Source organism: Labrus mixtus, chromosome 16 (assembly GCF_963584025.1).
Source record: "Labrus mixtus chromosome 16, fLabMix1.1, whole genome shotgun sequence".
NCBI classification, from domain to species: domain Eukaryota; kingdom Metazoa; phylum Chordata; class Actinopteri; order Labriformes; family Labridae; genus Labrus; species Labrus mixtus.
Window position 1 is genome coordinate 20,318,880 of NC_083627.1, and position 19,442 is coordinate 20,338,321.

The 19,442-nt window shown below is 42.1% G+C and overlaps 1 protein-coding gene across 1 annotated transcript in view; it reads right to left on the reverse strand.

Moving 5' to 3' along the window:
* The window catches only part of LOC132990597 (dolichyl-diphosphooligosaccharide--protein glycosyltransferase subunit STT3B), an 89,981-nt gene that overhangs the window by 30,203 nt on the left and 40,336 nt on the right, over positions 1 to 19,442 (reverse strand). The window contains exons 3-4 of the mRNA XM_061058896.1: positions 12,508 to 12,795; positions 2,338 to 2,403 (exon numbers count right to left, since the gene is read on the reverse strand). Coding sequence (XP_060914879.1) covers positions 2,338 to 2,403; positions 12,508 to 12,795 — 354 coding nt within the window. The remainder of the gene's footprint in view (positions 1 to 2,337; positions 2,404 to 12,507; positions 12,796 to 19,442) is intronic.

The window sequence follows — 19,442 nt, forward strand, 5'->3', positions numbered from 1 at the left end:
AGGTTCCTGTGGCTCCTGTCCATCAGCGGGTCCCGCTGCTCTGATCCTCCTCTTAATCTCGTCCTTCTCTGTCCTCTCCCTTCTGATTATGCCAATATACAGGCAGGGAATCTCTCCCCGTCTGTCTCCATCTCTGCTTTTACGAGTGTCACATTTGATTAAGCCCCAAGGGGAAAACTAGCCTCGGCTATATCCTGATGAAATTGACAGGAAAAGGTGATGAAGTGGTAAAACAAAGTAGGGATGGGTCAAAGGGTCTATAGGGTAGACGAGGGCAGAGGAGGCTGGTGGTGTTGCTGGAGATGTATAAAAAAGGTTTGCAGCACAGAGAGACTTCAGTGAGGAGACGGGGAGAAGCTGGTGTGAGGGAGAGAGAGGAGGAATAAGGAGAAAGAAAAGTGGAGACTCAATGTTCCCTTTGCTGCTTACTCGGACCTTTTCAGAGGTTGCACACTCTATATTTTCTTTTTATTCTGTTTCTCTCCATGTCTCCGTCATGTTCCCTCCTTTCCCCCAAATCTATCCCTTAGTCTCGGTCTGCCTCCATCCTCTGTTGTGTCTCCTCTTTTCATCTTTCCATCACTCCTCTCTTTTGTCTCTCCAGTCCTCTGATGTTGTGGCCCTGTGTGATCGATCAAGCTGGATTTGAGTAATCTGTTTCATTTGATATCTGTCTCACGGCCGGCCACAGAGATTAAACCCCGAAATGAGCAAGAAGCTGCAGATTTTCATGGAAGCTAACCTCATATACACACACACACACGCAAACAATCTGTCGCTGAGGCAGTGTGCCTGGGTCGTCTTTTCATCTCATCTCTCTCATCAATCCCCCGATGGGCTCGGGCCTGAATTTATAAATAATGTAGGAAACACTGGCCGAACTGCTCGGCCCCTTTCTCCATGCACTGCCATGTCCATCCAGGACTGAGGGAAATGTCCACATCCTCATCCACAACATCCACCATCTTAAATATAAAGGAACATGCTCTCCTATTTCACTGATCAACTCTAAAAGGCAAAGTTTGGACCTCCTGTGGTCGGGCAGATTATCACCATGCACTGTTTTTAAAGGGCCAGAGCTGGAACACATGGCAATACTTTCAAAGCGTGACATGACAAAGCATTTCCTGCAGCCAATGCAGCCTGTTTGATGTCCACTCTTGTAATCATGAAGCCAAAAAATCAGTTATTGCTTGTTCTAGTCAAGTGGAGACACATTTGATACAGTGAATGCTCTTTATGCATGCTGAATTTGGCTCTATTTATACTTCCTGGATTTTACTTTTTAACTAAAAAGAGCCAAATCTTTTGATGCTGATGATTCATTGATTGTTTATGCCAGCACAAATACGCTGGGTGTATTTGTGGTGTCATCTCTGACTCAAATATCAGGAGAAAATTAGGAAAAAGGTTTGTTTACGTGAATTGTAAGAAAAAATGCAGAGAATGAACTCAAGATTTAAGGGGTTTCTAAATTATACAGAAACCTGATCAGTGATCTTTGTTGTGGCTGGTTTCAACAACAACAAATAAGAAAGGACTGTCAGATGTCTTTGTCCATTTTGTCTTGGACATGTGTCAGTAGTGTTTCCTGACCACAAAATTCATCTCCCATCTATCCATCCATTATCTATACAGCTTTTAATGTTCGGGGTCTCAGGGGGGCTGGAGTCAATCCTAGCCTTCATTAGGCAAGAGGCAGGGTATACCCCGGTGGTCGCCAGTCAATCACACTCACACCTACGGGCAATTTTGAGCCATGAAATCTACTAACAGGCATGGTTTCTGACAGCGAGAGGAAGAGGGAGTACCCTGCAGGAACCCACAGAGAGAACATGCACACAGAAGAGACCCACTCTGAGGGGGGATTCGGACCTTTCTGCTGTGAGGCAACAACAAAAACCACCGTGCAGCCAAAAATTCATGCTGCTGTCTTGTAATAATTCACTCAATATGAATCATTGCCGAGGAAAATGTAAATACAGGTAAAAGAAAAAAGGAAGGTTTGTGCAGAAGAAGATAATCAAGTTAAAAGTAGATACATAGAAATAATCGATCTAGTCCTGATGGTCTCATTTGTTTTTGTAGGTCATATAGAGGCACACATCACTATTTAATAACCAGGTACATTATTTTCCCAGGAGCTTTTAAGGAATTTAAAACAGGAGTCAGATTATGAATAATACGCATAAACAGAACAGACAGAAATGGAAATAAGCTTGTTATATTTCACCTGTAGTTTGAGAGGTACAAAAGGAAAAATGATGATTGAATCAGTTCCGTCTGAGGTTAGCATGTACCTGATGTTTCTGTGTCAGCGTGTGCAGCCTTTCTTACCATGTAGAAATAGCAGAGACAACAGCCAATGGTCCAGAACACAGAGCCCGTCTTCACTGACTTCACCTAAGAGAGAGAAACGATCGTTAAATGATAAGAGAGTGACATTAATACGATAGCTGGAGTCACCAACAAAGAAGACATCACAGTTTGTGTTACAGGGAAAGTAGAAACAAAGCACCACATGATGCACATATTCTTTGACAAAGACACAATGTTCGCCTTCTATTACAAAGTAAAAGAAGGACCATGAAAGAAACACAGTCCCATTAGAAGCTTTGTTTTCATGGTGATTCACCAGATCTCAGAAGCTCTATTGACAGACTCAACACTTTGGAGAATAGGGTTAAAAGAAGACAAAGCTTCATACTTCATTATGCTAATAATCAAATACAGGGATGATAACATTTACCCACGTATATAATAAAAAATGCATTAAATAGGGGGGGAGGGGGGTCTCTAGAAGCTTACTTCTGCTGCTTTAGGTGGCAGTAGCTCAGTCAGTAGGGAGGGACTTTGTCTACGTACAGGAGGGTCCCGGTTTAAGTCCCAGCCGGACCAAAGTGTGGAAATTTGTGTTTGGTTGCTGGAGAGGTGCCAGTTCACTTCCTGAGTACTGCAGCGGTGCTCTTAAGCAAGGCACTGAACCCTTTCATGTGCAGCCCCTCACTCTCTCCATCAGTACATATCCATAGGTTCTTGTTGGTGAATGTTTGTGTAATCCTGGTGTGTGTGTGTGTGTGTGTGTGTGTGTGTGTGTAGCATGTTCAAAAACTACTTTAAAAACAGAATTTCCCCTTGGGGATTAATAAAGTATTTGGTCTTCTTTTTTTTCTTAAGATTTGCTGATGAGAGGGGACAAATGATTGGACCACGGTGGCTTCACCTACATAACCAGCAGAGCGTCACAGACAAACCACTGGACCAGTCACACATTAATCACCTGCACAGACAGAAACACTGACACTGCTACATTCTGTAGGCATATGCAGAAGAACCTGAGTGTCGAGGTGGGCTACAGTAAGTAGGTGACCTGATTATCATTCTCTCCTCTAACAAATACAGAGCTTGTGTTTGTGAAGGGAGGACATTACTATTTTCTAGCGCACGGATGGCTCTGTTTGAGGCTGGCATAACAGGAATTAGACCCAATTCAGAGGAGATTTATTCCTCTAGGGGAGGTGATTCTATTATGACACGGACGCTAACTGGTTGTGATGCTGCCTCATAAAGGAATAAATCACAGCTCTGTATGCTTGCTGTTCGTCTTCAAACTTGCTGGTTCCATCATTTAAGTCCAGTAAGGAAGACCTTTTCTTTTTTTCCACTTCATCTCAGTTCTAAGTAGAGTTTCATGGTATTTTTTCAAGGTATGAAAAAAAAAAAGGAATCGACCTCAAACTCACTAAGAAAAACATTTGGTGTTAAATATGATCACTTTGGGAATTATCACCTGAAGAAGACCTCTGGTCGAAACCTTATGGTTGTGATGAATTTAAACTTTTTGTAGCAGTTGAGCAAGTGTGCGGGCTTATCTTCTTCCTCAATAATGAAATATGAGCAAAAAAAAATTTCAGGTAACTAACTGGTGTTAGAGTAACAAGAAGTCCTCTGGTGATTAAAGTCATTGGCTATCATTGTCATGGTTTGAAAGGTTGATTGCAGCAGCTGAACACTGTGCGTTTTGTGTCAAGGCTCGACCTCATCACTCCTACCAGTTTGATTTTATATGCTGAAACATAAAGGTTTGCCCCCCCCCCATCAGAGCCTACAGGTGGATGCTGAAAGCAAGAGTACTGGTGCCGGGCAGAAAAAGAGAGAGAGAGAGGTAGACCGGAGACAAATCAGGTTAAACAACACCGCCAACTGGGAAGATGTGTCATCAGGTGATTGTCTATGATGACGCAAGTCAGAATGCAATCAGTGTTGCTCGAGTTGCCTGCCCGAACTAGCTTGCATGCATCCCTCCATTTTTTTTATTCAACCTTCATTTAACCAGGAGAAAACTTCTTCAGATTAAAAACCTCTTATCCACAGGCAGCAAAGTTTCTCACAAACAATGAGCAGCCGTATATTCAAATTGTATGGTTTTTAAAGCTGCCAAGAAAAGATATCCATGAATGAGTGTTTGCTTCTTTTGTTGGCGTGAAGCTAAGCACAATGACACATTAGTAAGACAACAGCTGCTGTGACACTATTTCCTCTCAGGCCGGGGCAAAGCTAGCGTGCAGCCTGGTGTTGTTTATTCAGAGGCAAGTAGGAGCCTCGTTCAACCGGTGCTTCCACACGCTATCCCCGCTGTCCACCGTCTTTGTGAAACACAGAAGTCACACAGCGGGACACCAGTCCGGCTAATTAAATGTGAGCCGTGAGAGAAAGAGTGGAATTACTGTCAGCAACAATGTTGGCATGGAGCACAGGGTTAGAGCAATGGAGGGGCAGTGCAACTGTGTGTGTGTGTGTGTGTGTGTGTGTGTGTGTGTTACTGAGAGCTATGGTGCTAAGAAGAGCAGCTCTCCTGGGTGTGAGAGGATTCAATTATAGATTATGGGAGTGTGATTGTGTGTGTGTTGGAATGGAGGGGGTAGGGGGGGTAAACACAGATTAAGCGAGTGCAGTTGAATGGGTTATTAGCGGATAAAACGAAGGAGTCGGATAATGAAGATTGGGCTGAGACTTGAGAGAGCGGCTTTTCGCGCGCTTTTGCCATGTGGAGGAGCAAACAGGGGAGAGAGAGAAGGAGGAAGAAATGAACGCGCAATAATGAGATGTAGAAAAGATGGAGGAACAAAACAGGAAGATGAATAAAAGCAGAGCACGGCTAGAGCAAAAGAAATGGCAGGAACAGGAGAAGACAAAGACAATTAAAGGAAGATGAGATGGAAGACAGACAGGGAGGAGGACGGGAAAACACAATGACAAATGTGGGTAAATGAGACTGATAATGGGAAGCAGTGGTGCATGGCCAGGATGATTGTTTCTCAGGGCTCTTGCCAAATAGAACGAGAGACGTGAGAGGTGGGCGATGAGGGGGGGAGGGGTGGGTGATGACACATCACCTTAAGAGGCAATGATGGCTGCTAAGAGGAAACGCCTTCCCTCCCCCTGATGTATTGATCATGCACATGAGATGACAAGAGGGCACCAACTCACAGATATCTCTCATACCCACTTCTTGGTGTGGGATTAATGGGTCTGGTGAGAGGTTTTTTGGATGAGTCCTGGAAGGCTTGAACTGGGAATTTGGGGAGTTTTTTTATGCAGTATTAAGAAATAGTTTGAGATGGACACTGGAGGGAAACAACCTCAGCAAAATGTTATGTAATAAGTGCTCTGAAAATAAGAAACTCATCTCCATAAAGACGCTGACAAGCATTAAAAGCGTTAGGCAGATTAAACTCATGGTTTGGGCGTCTTGGCTGAACCAGCTCTGACCTGCAGTGATTCATTCATTGTTCTTTTCCCTATTATTTTTCAAACGTCTAAAACTTGAAATGGGGAGTGATCGTTTTAAAATCAGACTGAAAAAGGTGCAAGAAAATCACATTTTAGATATAGCATGTACTTTTTCTTTTCTGAGGATTATTTAAGAGAGTGGGAGAATAATGCAGTTGGTTCAGTTTTCAGTGCAGAGAGACGGTTCACCTGGAGTTCACCTCTTACTGACTTCACTTATCTGCAGCTCTGTTCAAAGTTTGCAGTCCTTGTTGCCCAACTCTCAACATTCCATGTGCCAGCTACATTTTCAGACTTTATTTTTATTTGCTCTTACTGGTTAATTATAACACTACCACGTCTAGGCAAACTGTATTTTATTTTAGCACAGTCATGCCTGGAGTGTCCATGGTCTACCCGTCTATGATGGATTAGGATTTTTCTTTATTCAAAAGGTTCAATATTTGATACTTTCTGACCTAAGAGTCTGTTCATCATCTTTGCATTTTGGTAAAAATTATGTGCTGTGAGGGTGTCTGCTGGTCCTGATATCTTCATCGTTCCCCATTTCAATATATTGAGGGTTCTCGTCTCTTAAAGGTTTTTCAAATCTGTGGGTTTCAGGAATATACATACATGCATAAAGTTGGATTTTTGTTGATCAAACATGCCATGTACTGTATGTTTGAGGATGTGAACTATGTCAGTGTATGACACCGCCAACAGCTTTACGCTGCCAAACCAGTACACAGACTCAGAGCCAGTTGTGTTGTAACAGGACTTACACTGTAGACACAACAGGCGTGCTCAGCCAGCTGCCTGGACACTAAAGTGCAGGTTATTGCCAGATCAGTGACAGTCAGCCAGTTTCCAATGAGTGACTCATACTACCTTGAACCAAATGTAGAGATGTGTCCATGCACGATTTGATAAAGTGACATGAGCTGGGACGGCTGAATTCTTGGACAGATAATAAAAAAATAAAAAAAAGGTCTCTTCCAAGCCGACGGCGACTGTACTGCCAAGCTTGTTATGCTGTGACGGACAGCAGCGAGGCATGACCAAATACCTGCATCACTATACTACCGGGATAAAAGACTCCACCGCGCAACATTTCTTTACACTCAAACAGAAAGGCCAATCAATGCCTGGAAGGTAAAATAAAATATCATACAAGATGCTATTACCACTCTGACTGCCTGTGGCCTGCATAGTGAAGGAATAACCCTTATTTACTTTTGGGAAACGGGCAGTAAAGGAAGTCAGTCTAATGCTGGATAACTCATAAATTCAGCAAATGTATTTTACTCTGTGTGACTATTTCTGAATTTAGATCAGAGTTTAGGTTATGAATGAAAAATTGGAAAAATCTAAGAAATGATTTTGTGAGCATGGAAACAGAACAAGGCTAAACCTGCTCATTTAAATTAGCTAAAGAAACACCAAAAGCAATGGTCTGAGTCAATGAATGATAAAGAGTGCAGAACATTATGTGAATGCTGCTGTCAATTGTCTTTCTATAACTACCAAATGGAATTATTTGGAAAAAATCACATAACGGTACATATATCAAGAGGTTTGCGGCACTGAATCTGAGTGTCTCATTTGAATCCCTTCATAAAAAGGCGTCTCTGTGTTCAAGCTGAGGAAGTGGAACACATCAAGTGACAACCTTCATTCCGCTGTTTACCAGGTAAACATCTGTGACGGTCAGGGAAACATGTCCTTGCATTTGTAGTGTGGATAGTCGAGGCTTAACTGTCTGAATCTGTTGCCGAGTGCTGGGCAGTAATTGACTCACCAAACGCTCAGCTAAGGTGAACCTTTATCCTGAATGCTGATGAGCAGAGTGTGAACGGCCTCCAAATACACGACTCCATTAATGTTAAGACTTTCACATGTTGTAGTTGAGAGGGGATTTTTCTGCAGGAGGTCATGTGTGAGCACTACAGAGATGATGACGAGCTAAAACATTCTATATTATGAATGTTAAAGTAAACTGAGCTCCAGGAGCAATGCAGAGAAGCAGACAAAAAGAAGCTTCAGTGAGGTGTAAATAATGGACACAATAGTTGATTTGCATTTCAATTTCTTCTTGCAAAATCTGAAAGATAACAGGTGAAGAGAGTATTAACTTTATAGCACAAAAACAGGAAAGCAGTCATAATACTGCTTCTTTTGTAAGCCAAGCATTAAAGAGAAATGAGTTCTTTGTGCAGTCCTTGTTTCACTGCGAGCATGTTTGGGAGGAGGTCTTGAAGGTTGGGGCGGCTGGCTGCTTGAAGGTTCACTTTTAATAAATACAGCCTGAACAAGCGGTGTCTTGAAAAATAATTTCCTTACAATCAATATCCCCTTTCCGTTATCAGCTAAAATCTCCAATATTACATTTGGAATTAATTTTAACCTCCAAACCTCTTTGACAGCTGCTCCTGCACAGGCTAACTGCAGAAATGAAAATCCCTCCACACTGATGACTTCTTCCATCTAACCTGTTCCCTTATATTACATCGCTGCTGTCTACAGGAACATTGAGTTATTTTGTTGATAGGAAATAATTTCCAGAAATTGCATGAGGTGACATTGAATAAAGAAGAAATATGAAAGATGCCTTTCGTGCTCCAGTGGCAGGCAGAGAGATGAATGCTGGTAGAGTATGTAGAGTATCTGGAGCATCTCTAGCTTCAGCTGCAGAAACAGGACTACTTTCAACATTACATCTTTATATATCTGAACCAGATTGTTATAATAATGCGTTAGGAGGATTCAGTTCAGTGTCTTTAGCGGTAGGCGTGGTTAGTAGGAGGAGAAGCAGGGTCAGTACTGATGACACACCTGAGGGGGCAGTGTTTCCCCTAGGTTTAGAGCTCTGGGGGGGGCGGGGCGGGTCCTGTGAGTTGTTCCTGCAACTCCTGTTTCTGAGCGCACCTGAATGCATCTCTCATTGTCTGAGCACCACTGAATGCAGCATGCATCCCCTGAGTAACGGCAGAGAGAGAGAGACATGCCCAGAAAAGTCCGAAGTCAACTAAGCAGACTACTTTATTTTCTGATGCTTCTTACAGACTTTTTATTATTGCGTGTGAGTCTGTCAGACAACCACACACACAACCAGGCCACCCCCCTAATATAATGGTAGGGGAAACACTGGGGGGGTGGTGTGGTGGCTCTGTCTCTGAAATTGGTTTTGAGTGGAAGAGACGTCACAAGGAAGACGCGAGGACGCAGACACCTGAGGGACTGAATCTGAAATAACGTTTGTTTTTGTTTCAACACTTCACGGGTTCTTTTTGCACATGAACTAAACTGATACGAAAGAGAGGGCTGGCGGAGGAGATCGTACCCCAGTGGCTTCGTGGATCGGGCTGTTCGAGTGAGCTAGTCACAGCACGTACGAGGAACTTTGGGGTGAGTCAGTCACCTACACGCACCCCTCAAACAGACAGGACAGTTGCACACACATTTAGGTAAGGCAGGATACACATTCACGTTTACGCAACACATAAGGAGAGGCATTAAGTTACGGGCTCACTGGCCTTAGCGTTAGGCGCAAGGATAGCCTTTAGCTGTGGGGCTGGGTGTAGCCGTAACACAGATGTTAATCATCCTGACAGAAATAGACATGTTGTGAATGTTTGTCTTTCAGTGCAGGGCTACCAGCATGCACTGTGATCCTCTACAAATGGTTTAAAACCAACCTGACCCTTTGGAAAATACTTATTCACTTAATTCTAACATCGTCATTGGATGAACACAGTCAGCTCAATCATTATTTGGACAATGCAGACATTTCTGTTATTATACTTTGAACACTTAGGTGCAGACTTTCAGCTTCAGCTTGAGGTTATTCACAGCAATTTTGTAGAAACTGTGCTTGAATAACAACAACATCTAAACATAGACTCCACATTTCAGGGCGCCAAGTGGAACTGGACAAAGGCTTTCTCCCTGCTACGCTTTCAGCAAGTAAAAAGCCTTCTCTCTTGGGTTCAGGTCAGGTAATAGATTTAGCCTTTCAGGAACATGACATTTTATTTTGTCCTGCAGAAGTCTCTGGTTGTTTTGTCAGTCGTGCTTTAAGTGTGAAGTGGTGTCCATTGAAGTTTGAGGCCCTCTGTTCAAACTGAACTGATGGGATTGATCCCTTCACCTCAAGATTTATCCAACTGCTTTCATCAGCAGTCATGCCATCGACAAAAACGAGATGGCTGATTCCACTGGCTGACTTAACATCACTTCCACCATGTTTAAAAAGACACGGTGGTGTTCATAGGGAAATGGGAAATGGGCTTCCCCCCCCCCAATCAAATCTCTGTATTTCCACCGCACTGGTTGTTTGTTTATCAGTGCTTAAAACATATTTTTACTCAATTACCTCCAACTTTCAGTAACCCATCAAGCTCAGGGATTCATTGCTCTGTACGTTTTTGCGCTGTACTTCATTGTTACCTGTTCTTTCATCTTTATTGTTGTTGTTCCTGTCTGTTACTTTCTTATGCTTTGGTTTTATTTTATCTGCGCTGTTCAACGTGTCTCAGAGTTTAGTCAATTTTTATGTTTGTGTGAAAGCATCATAAAAGAGGCTTCTATCGTCTCATTACTTCATATTTCTTCTCTCAACATTTTAAAGTTTTTCTTGAGTATTGTGAATTGTCTATTTCAGTTCTCAGGTTTAATAAGTGGTTTGCACCTTATGGTGAACGCACTGCACTTATTTTGTTGATGTTTTCTCCTTATCATGGCTTTTTGACAGATAAGTCTTAATATTTTTAAAGAACTGTTGATGTGTGTGAAAGTTGAAAACAGGGAAACAGGATTCCTCAGTCATGCACAGCAGTAGTCTTCTTTTTGTGAATATACCAAACACTTGATTGGGACAAACTGTATGTTTCTGCTGTTTTTTCAGATTGTTTGATTTTTTTTTTCCTTTCCTGTTACATCATCACCTGTTCAGTCTTCATCTTGAGGGATTTTAAAACACCACACTATAAGCCTTGTGTTAGCAGATTTGCTCATGAACCATTGTTAGGAAACACACTCTGGTATCAGACAGCCGAACAGCCCACAGTCTAGACAGTAAAGGTCTTTGGGGATTGCAGAAATAAATGTCTGGCATTCCTTAATTAAATTTACATGTAAATGCCTTCGCATTAAAGTTGGGAAATGGCATTTAAATGCAACTATTTACATTCGTATTTTCTTCCAAATCCATTTAGGTGTAGCAAAAAGCCAAATCACAAGAATGGCATCATTGAGCACATAGTGAAGGAGCTGACTGTGAAGGTTACTTTATCTGCAGATGAACTCAGAGGCGGTTTATTCAGGTTGAAAGAGGAAACGAGACACTTATATTAAAAGGCTTTTCTAAAAAAGAAAGTTGTGTTCTTATCTACAATGGCTGACTCTTTCTGTAGCCCGACTTTGATAAAGGTGTCTGGCAACTGAATACATTTCAGTCAGCAAGAACTTCACAACACTTTCATTTATCTATTTAAACAGATTTCTGCTGACATATCTTATAAGTGCCTCTTCATTCAATTGTGTCGTTACTGCAACAACATCATTCCAACAGAACAGTTTCCAAGATCTTAATCTGTTGATGTGGTGTTGGTACTACCTTTAAAATCTCAAACCAATTCTCTACTATCATCAGAAACCCATTAAACAGAAGAAGCTGAATAATCTTACATAATAATGACCTCTAAGCTGCTGCGTGTTCCCTGCCTGGGTTTTAACATATATCCTGTTCTTGAATTAGCCTTTAAATTCTATCTATCAGTAAAAGGATAAAGTTCAATGCTGAATAAAAAGCTCCGTAATTCTATCAAGGTGGACTACAAAAAAACAAGAAGGGGATTGCTGATAAATGTGTTCGAGAAGAAGAGTTTCATACACAGACACATAGAGACACAAACGCATGAGATGCATTTAAAGTAAGATAGCTGCAGGCTCCAAGGTAGCTGCTGATGCAACTGAAGAGAGTGGACACAGTCTGTCTGTTCCAGACATCTTAGAGCTTGAAAGCTTCTTCCTTCCACTAACTGAGGAAGACCGTTTCCACAATTCTTTCCACTGCAGTGCCTACAAATGTACAAGCTGTTTTCAAGACTGTGGAATCTCTTTTTTTAGCCGAGGTCTTTTGTCAAGGACAAGCCTCCAGAACAAGAGGAGCCACGGCAATGTATGTTTAATCACTGAAGAGCAAGGTGTTAGTCACATTGGGAAAAATAAGGAAGACAAAGTTTGGAGAAATCTCAACGAGGTCAGCTTCCCTGCAGAGTAAAACACAAGCTGTTCTGTTTGCTTTGTGCATTAATGCAAAACAAGACAGAATAGGAGGGGTGCTATAGAACCTTTAACCTGAGATCATGGAGGTCATTTTATTGTGGAGGTTTTAGTGCAGCATGCAGGTTTCCTGGTCTCCACATGGTCTGCACAGATGCCCAGTGTGTCTTTCAAGGCTCTGGATAAATAATTCAACATGTGAGGCCAAGAAAGATGGAAAATAGGTCCACTTTGCCAGGCTACATAAAGCCCATGACCTAAAAATGAACAAAAGACAGAAGCCAAGAGATGAAGAGACGTTGAAAAATGTTCTTCCGGCTTTAACAGTTTTCCAAGCTAAGCCAGAGTGAGCACCGTTGTCAAAACAAGAAGTTAATAATGTGTCACCTCCATAGTGAGGATATTATCTGTAGTGTTATTATAGACATTAGGATTCTTAAGCGTACATACCCAGAGGTAGTAGGTGAATTGCAGGGCGAAGATGGCGATGCCCTCGTTGTCGAAAGAACCAGCGACGGAGCGGGAGATGTAGCCGGGGACGATGGCGATGAAGCAGGCCGCCAGCAGCCCTGCGCCCTGGTTCCACAGCTCCCGTGTCAGCAAGAAGGTGGAGATGGCGGTGAGGCCGCTGAACACTGGCGCCAGAAAGACACATACGTCGCGGATGTGGACGGTAATGTGGAGCAGGTTGAGCACATAGTGGATGAGGCCAGCTGTCACCATTAGCCCTGGATATACCTAGAGTTAGAAATATCAGAGTGACAGAGAGCGAGAGAGAGAGAGAGACAGAGAGAGAGAGAGAGAGAGAGAGGTTTGTTAGATGAAAAAAGACGATTCAAAAAACACATTTAACTATGTCAACTTGGGCTGAAAAAAATATTGATGCGGCAAAATATCATAGTAATCGTTCTTGTGATCAAATGGCATGTGACAAATATATTTTCCATTTAAAAAAGAAAGTTATTTTAAACAGATTTCCCTGACATTTTAACTCACTACGTTACCACTTCAAGACTCTTCATTCTGGTTCTCATGACTTGAATGAAGATAGCGTAAACTGAAATTTAGGTAGGTCAGTGAAAGGGTTGTAAAGCAAGGTGAGAGCATTTAGAAACTAAGAACGAACTCTGCGTTGACCGTTGTGGACACAAACAGGCGAAACAGATATTACAGGAAGGTGTTTCTTTGTACGGAATGTGCTTTTTGTCAGTGTGTTCACTTTTAACTACTAAACACCAACCAGGAGTAGAGAAGGAAGGGGGGGGGGGGAGAGAGAGAGAGAGAGAGAGAGAGAGAGAGATAGAGAGAGAGAGATGCTGTCCTGCTTAGATCACTTGGAGCTTTTATTTATATGATGAATTTAACATGAGATGTCGCTCTGCAGTCGATCCATCCAGGGAGACACGTAACAGCAGACTTCTCTGTCGTTGTTTACCAACAGAGTCTGTATCAGAGGCTACTCACACTACCTCCTCGGCTATGGGTAGATAGTGAAGTAAGATCGTTTATTTGAATCCACACAGGATCTTAGATGCCGCTCGCTTGTTTGAAAGTTGAGGATGTCAATCAGCTGGGAGGCGTGCATTGGGGGATTTCAAAATAAAGGCGCATCATAAAGATGAGCATGTAGGTAGATGTTTTGACTTTCCATCGATTTGATTGGATCATCCTCCAACCAATCGATGTATGGATCCAGATCAATGGATCGTTTCTCCATTCTACTTACTGATCAAATCAAGTCTTTTTCAACATATTTCATTCTGCTTTAAAGCAGATCCTAGACTTTAGTTTAGTTTACTCTATGGCCTTCTTTAAATAGGCCTACTCAGCTGTTAGTATTCTTCACATTAAACTGAACATTTGAGTTTGATCAAGCCTGATTAAGGTTTCCTGCCACGCATTCCTGACGGTCTGCTGACATTTTCACAGTCCTCACTGCTTAGTTTAGTGTTAACTTCATGCCTCTTTAATGTTTTCAATTTCTCCGTCATCCAACTCGTTTGTTGGATGACGTTTGTTTCCTTCATCTAATTTCTCTTTGGCCACAGTAAATTCTTGGATGTTTAATATACTGCACTTCTCCCTGTGGATTTACAGTTTATAATCGAAAGTGTGTCCATAGCGATGGTGTGTGATTCATAGCAGAAATCTGCTCTACAGAAATAACAGAGCGTAGAAATGACTAATCAACATTGAGTATTCAACAAAGCCCTGTAATAAAATGAATTAAAGCCTACACTCAGAGGAAGCTAGTACGTGAGCAGGCAAAGCATCACCATCATGTCTCATATATTCAAGAGAGCAGATCCGATCAGGGCTCGGTGCAGTGCACTGGCTGTCTGTAGTAAAACTTCAAATCAAAAATAAAGAGGCTCTGTTTAACGCGTGAGTGATGTCCCTGATGTGTGCTCACTGTAGCCCCGGTCTGTGCACTTTGCCTTGCAGCTTATAAACGCAGGTCTTCGCTCTCTAATTAGCTGGAGCCAAGGAGACCGGAGCTTCATCAACCAGTCCGCTGATGTGAAAATCAACCATGTCTGCCCTGTCTGCTCTGGAGGGCTGGACTCTGTCTGATGCCATTTACAAAACAACTATTGTAATCATTAGACATTTTGAACTGTGTGGTGGGAGGGCACAGATCTCAGAAAACATTAGAGCGATGAGAGATTCATTCTGCGGTGAAATTAAGCCTGATGAATAAGAAGCTGTGTTTAATTTGACACTTTGTCCTTAAATTAGCATTCAAGAGTGCATCACATCACATGTTCATTATGAAAATATCATCAAGTTGAGCTGACAGAAGCTGTTACCCAGAATAACCTTGAGTCATTGTTTCTTATGGCTACAAAGAGTGTTTGATTGGCTTGGCAGCCCACTGTTGTTATAGACTGTCACATTAGAGGAGCCTTCCTTTCTTATCGGTGGCTCAGGAGAAAGAGCAGCAGACAGTTGTCCTCAGGGGACTGGAGGGTGAAAAGGGGGATTTAAAAACACAGGAGGCAGCTGGACTGGTGCAGGCAGAGAGAGAGACCAGAGTTCCACATTCACCGATATCGGCTCGTCCATCTTCCGAACGCTGCGACCCATATGAGTGCTGAAGGACTTAACGTTATCATGCACAATTAATGAGCACGGTCAGGATCTTCTGTATGATTCTGAATAAAAAGAGGGGGGCGGGGTGATGGTAAGGATAGTGAGAGGAGACAGGGAGACATTAGAGGAATATGGAGGCAGACAGTTACAGGGGAAATGATGAAAGATAAAAGAGGTTGGAGAGATAGGTGGGGTGGGGTGTAAAACAGTGTGCAGGCGGGTAAAAGGTTGAATACAAAAGACAAAAGTCTCGGTCATTGCTGTCAGCCGGCGCAAAGGTGGTGTTATGAATTCCACCTGGAGCCAGAAGGGTCCCGGACCACCGGTCGGCATGATAAAAGGAGTTTGACATTGTTCAAATGTCAGGACAGCTTTTAGGAAAACACGGATGGAAGCTAACTTTGTCATTCATAAACTTTTACCAAACAAAGGCTGAGTGGATCGTGGGCTATGGAACAGACTGTGCCAATCGGAGATGAACCGAGCACTTGTCCACACCCCTGCATGTTTTAAAAGCACAGGCTTGATGCAAATAAAGAGCTCTCTCACATCCATTTTTGTGGCTTTGAATGCAGTGTGGGAGTAAAAACCAAATGCCCTTCTTCCCTGAAGCCTGACTATGTTCAGAAAACATTCCGCTCAGTCATGCAAATATGTGGGATTTTGACAATTAGCCTACACATTTAATGAGTAAGGCTTTCTGTTACTCTAGCAACTGGTGTCATGATGCCTCCGAGCAATGCAATGGATTATTGTGTCTGCTGATGTAAAAAACACAGCAGGTAAATGTCTACGAGTGAGCGGGCTGGTTGAGCTTCTGCTCTTTCAGATCTAATCTATTCACCCGTTCCTATATCTTGCAGCATTTTGCATAGATTTGCATGTTATAGAGAGACATTTGCATCCAGTATGACCAACAGAATGACCTGCCCACCTGCTATTGAAATGACTGTGAAGCCCATGCAGAAGACTAACCATCTGCCACTAAACTTCTTACAAGTCAAACACAGGTTATAAGGAGACAAAGCCTCAGTCATATCATACCCAACAGATGGGCACTGTAGAGTTACCCAAACAAGAGTAAATAATGCATCTGTTGGGGACTATTTCTGGCTGTTGATTCCAGTTATTGAGTAGATTTATACAATGACACAGTACAAAAAAAGCCTGGCCTTCACATGCAAAACATACTGGTCGAGTCAGTTCATTGTTCAGTATGAGGTTGTTGAAAATAACAATGCAAAAAACGTCACCAATATTTACCATCCTAAGCAAATTATCACGTGAAGAAATGTATGGGCTGCAGGGTAGGGATGTTCCTAGCATCCTAGCCTAATTCCCTGTCCATTAAAGTGAAAGAACATTTGAAATTCAAGTTTACTGGTCTGAATGTGAAACAAAAAAAAAAAAAACAGAAAACATTGAGCACATTTAGTTTAACACTGCTAAACACTGTCCAAAACCATACTGTGTGTAGCCTGTTTACAAACTATTTCATTACAACAGTTCAACATTCTTCAGTAATGAAAATGACGGCTATTTAAGATGCCGCTCACATGTGCGGCACTTTGCGACTCATTTATCTGCAGGTAAACAATATTAAATGGTTTGCGTACTGTAGCTAACATTAGCAATGTTAGCACCAGCCTGCCTATTCTGAATGTCGTTACCAATCCTCCGGTCGACTAGTTTACGCTGGTTCAACCTGACACAGCCTACACAAGAGATCCCATCTGTCCACTGTGCTGGTTCACATCTGGGCTTTATAGTGGGGGGCAGCAGGCCCATTAACCAACCAGAGCTACAGCCCAGCTTGTGGCGGGTGGCTGCATTACAGCTTAGACACAACATAACATGGACATTGTGGGCCTACATCATTCGATTATTAATCATTTGTTTAACTGGCTAGTAAATTCTGGTGCTGACTAGCGAGGATGTGGCGCACATGACCAGGTGCAGGACATCTAATATTAGTTGCTTTCAAATGCACAGTACCATCCAGTGCAGAAACTGGTCCTGGTTGTAGTGATGTGGAAACTATCATCCACAAACACAGTTCAAAATAATAACACATGCTGCAAGGACAATATGTCAGCCAGTAAATACTACACATCCAGGCGAGGCAATCACTCCACTAATAATACCCACTGAAATTACTACACTTACCCCCTCTGTAACAACACACTAACAAGAAAAGGACATTATATAGGCCAGGCCTCATAGCAGCTTTTACTTTTTCAATCTGGATTTGATTGGATGAAACTCTTTTCTTAATGGCAAATCATTTTTTCAAAGTTATTTCCTGTGTAATAAAGGTGTTCAAGGCTAGAGCAAATTTTCAGTTCCACCTTAGTGAACCACAAAGCCTATTCAAAACCTGATATAAATGAAGGCTGTTCTGGCAGGAAATGGATGTTCAGAGAAACATCGTTAATATTCACAAAGGGAAACGATCAAGTGAAAGCTACCTTTAAATTGGACTGATGCTCATCACAGCACCTAGTGTCTTCTTACCTTATACAAAACCTTAGCTCTAAGACAGAAGAAGCTCTCTTTTGTCCTCTAGTGGCACACTGGTTGAGGTTGAGGAGAGTCTGCTGAGAAAAGCCAAAATATTCAAAGTGATGTTGTAATTGAAAATGAAATCGCTTTATGTGAAACTCAATTCAAGCTGAAAAAAAAAAAAAAGCAGCACAACACTCTAATCTCTTTCAAAGAAACCGTGTGTGAATAACTACAGTTATTGGTTGTTTTTTTGCTCATGCATTCATGAAATGTCAGTACAAGCGTACAGGGGAAAGATGTGAGCAGCAGTGTGGACTTATTTGTATGCAGAAGACAATGCATCTTGCAGCCAAGGGATCTTGTAAATGTCGTGAAAATTCATTTTAAATTGTATGCCTTCCATTTCCGATTACCAGTCTAATCAGGAGTTTTAGCTTCCTTGCCATGACTGCAAGACCTATCCCAAGTATTCAGGTACCCTAGCATAACCAGCACATCCATTATTATGAGCAAGGTCCGTCAAATGCAATTACCAGCAGCAGATGGTAAATGCCTATGACACAAGACTGCTGATGTTTTTCTGCCGTTTCTTTTAAAGTAGTGAAACTGTTTTCAAACATCTGCATGTGGCATGGCTTAAGCTCCTGCCCTCCTCCATCTGCTTGATGCTGTAATGATGACGGCGACTGACAACAATGTAAAACATTGCTTTGCTGTCTGAACTGTGCAGTGGAACTGCCCAATCAGCCTGAGTTTACACCAGTGACAATTGGTCAAGAAAGAGGCAATAACTGGATTACTACATATCAAATTATACGCATCAAAGATTTATTTAATCTATTTATGCATGAACAGGGATCTCTTTCAGTAGGAGAGTTATTAATGAGTTCATAATGAGTTTGGACACAGGACACAATATGCAGTCTGGTTGTTGTGGGTAGCTGGGGAAAAAACAGCAGAAAATGTCAAAAGTTTGAGATGTATTTCAGCAAAGGCAAAAATACATTTCTGGACAGTCTTTGTCAAAATAGCACAACGAGGGGCACCAGTTTACCTCAGTGATTACATCGCATGTCTCATGTACAAAGCCTTTAACCCTCTGGGCTGGAGTTCACCTCCCCCCAAGGGCGTTTACAGCACATCATAACCCACCCTTGAGAAAGGTCAGTTTGCGGCAAGCTTGAAAATTAAAATGGACCACATTTGCCCTCTCTCTTTCACTTGCAACAGCTTGGTTTAAAAATATAACTGAAGATCTGTATTTCATCCCCCAAAAGCTTCAGTTTTTTTCACTACTGACAATCATTAAAATAACAGATTGACAATCACAAATATCTACTGATGAATGCTGTCATGAGGAGGCCATTTAGATCCAAACACCATCATTTAATATCGCTCTAAAATAATACAGAAATTTAGCTTACCTGATTAGTTAACCAATAAATTCAATTAGGTCTACAATACTCAATACTACAGCACTATAGACTATCTTCTACACTGACCCCATTGACGAAAACATGTTGGGAAACATTTCCACATTTACTTGGAAGTGGGGACAGAGTGTGTAATCCTGACCCATCACTATCTTGTGCATTTATAGCTCAGTGTAAACCTAGGGATCCATGAAGCTCAGTCAAAAGAAAAGAGAGCAGGTGGGATTATCAAAGGGGACAGGTGGATGGATGGGACACAGCTCACAGGACAAGGAGCAGAGGGGATGAGGTTGCAAGAGAAGATATGAACAATGGAGGGGAGGCGGGGGAAATGAGAGATAAATTGTGTTGAAT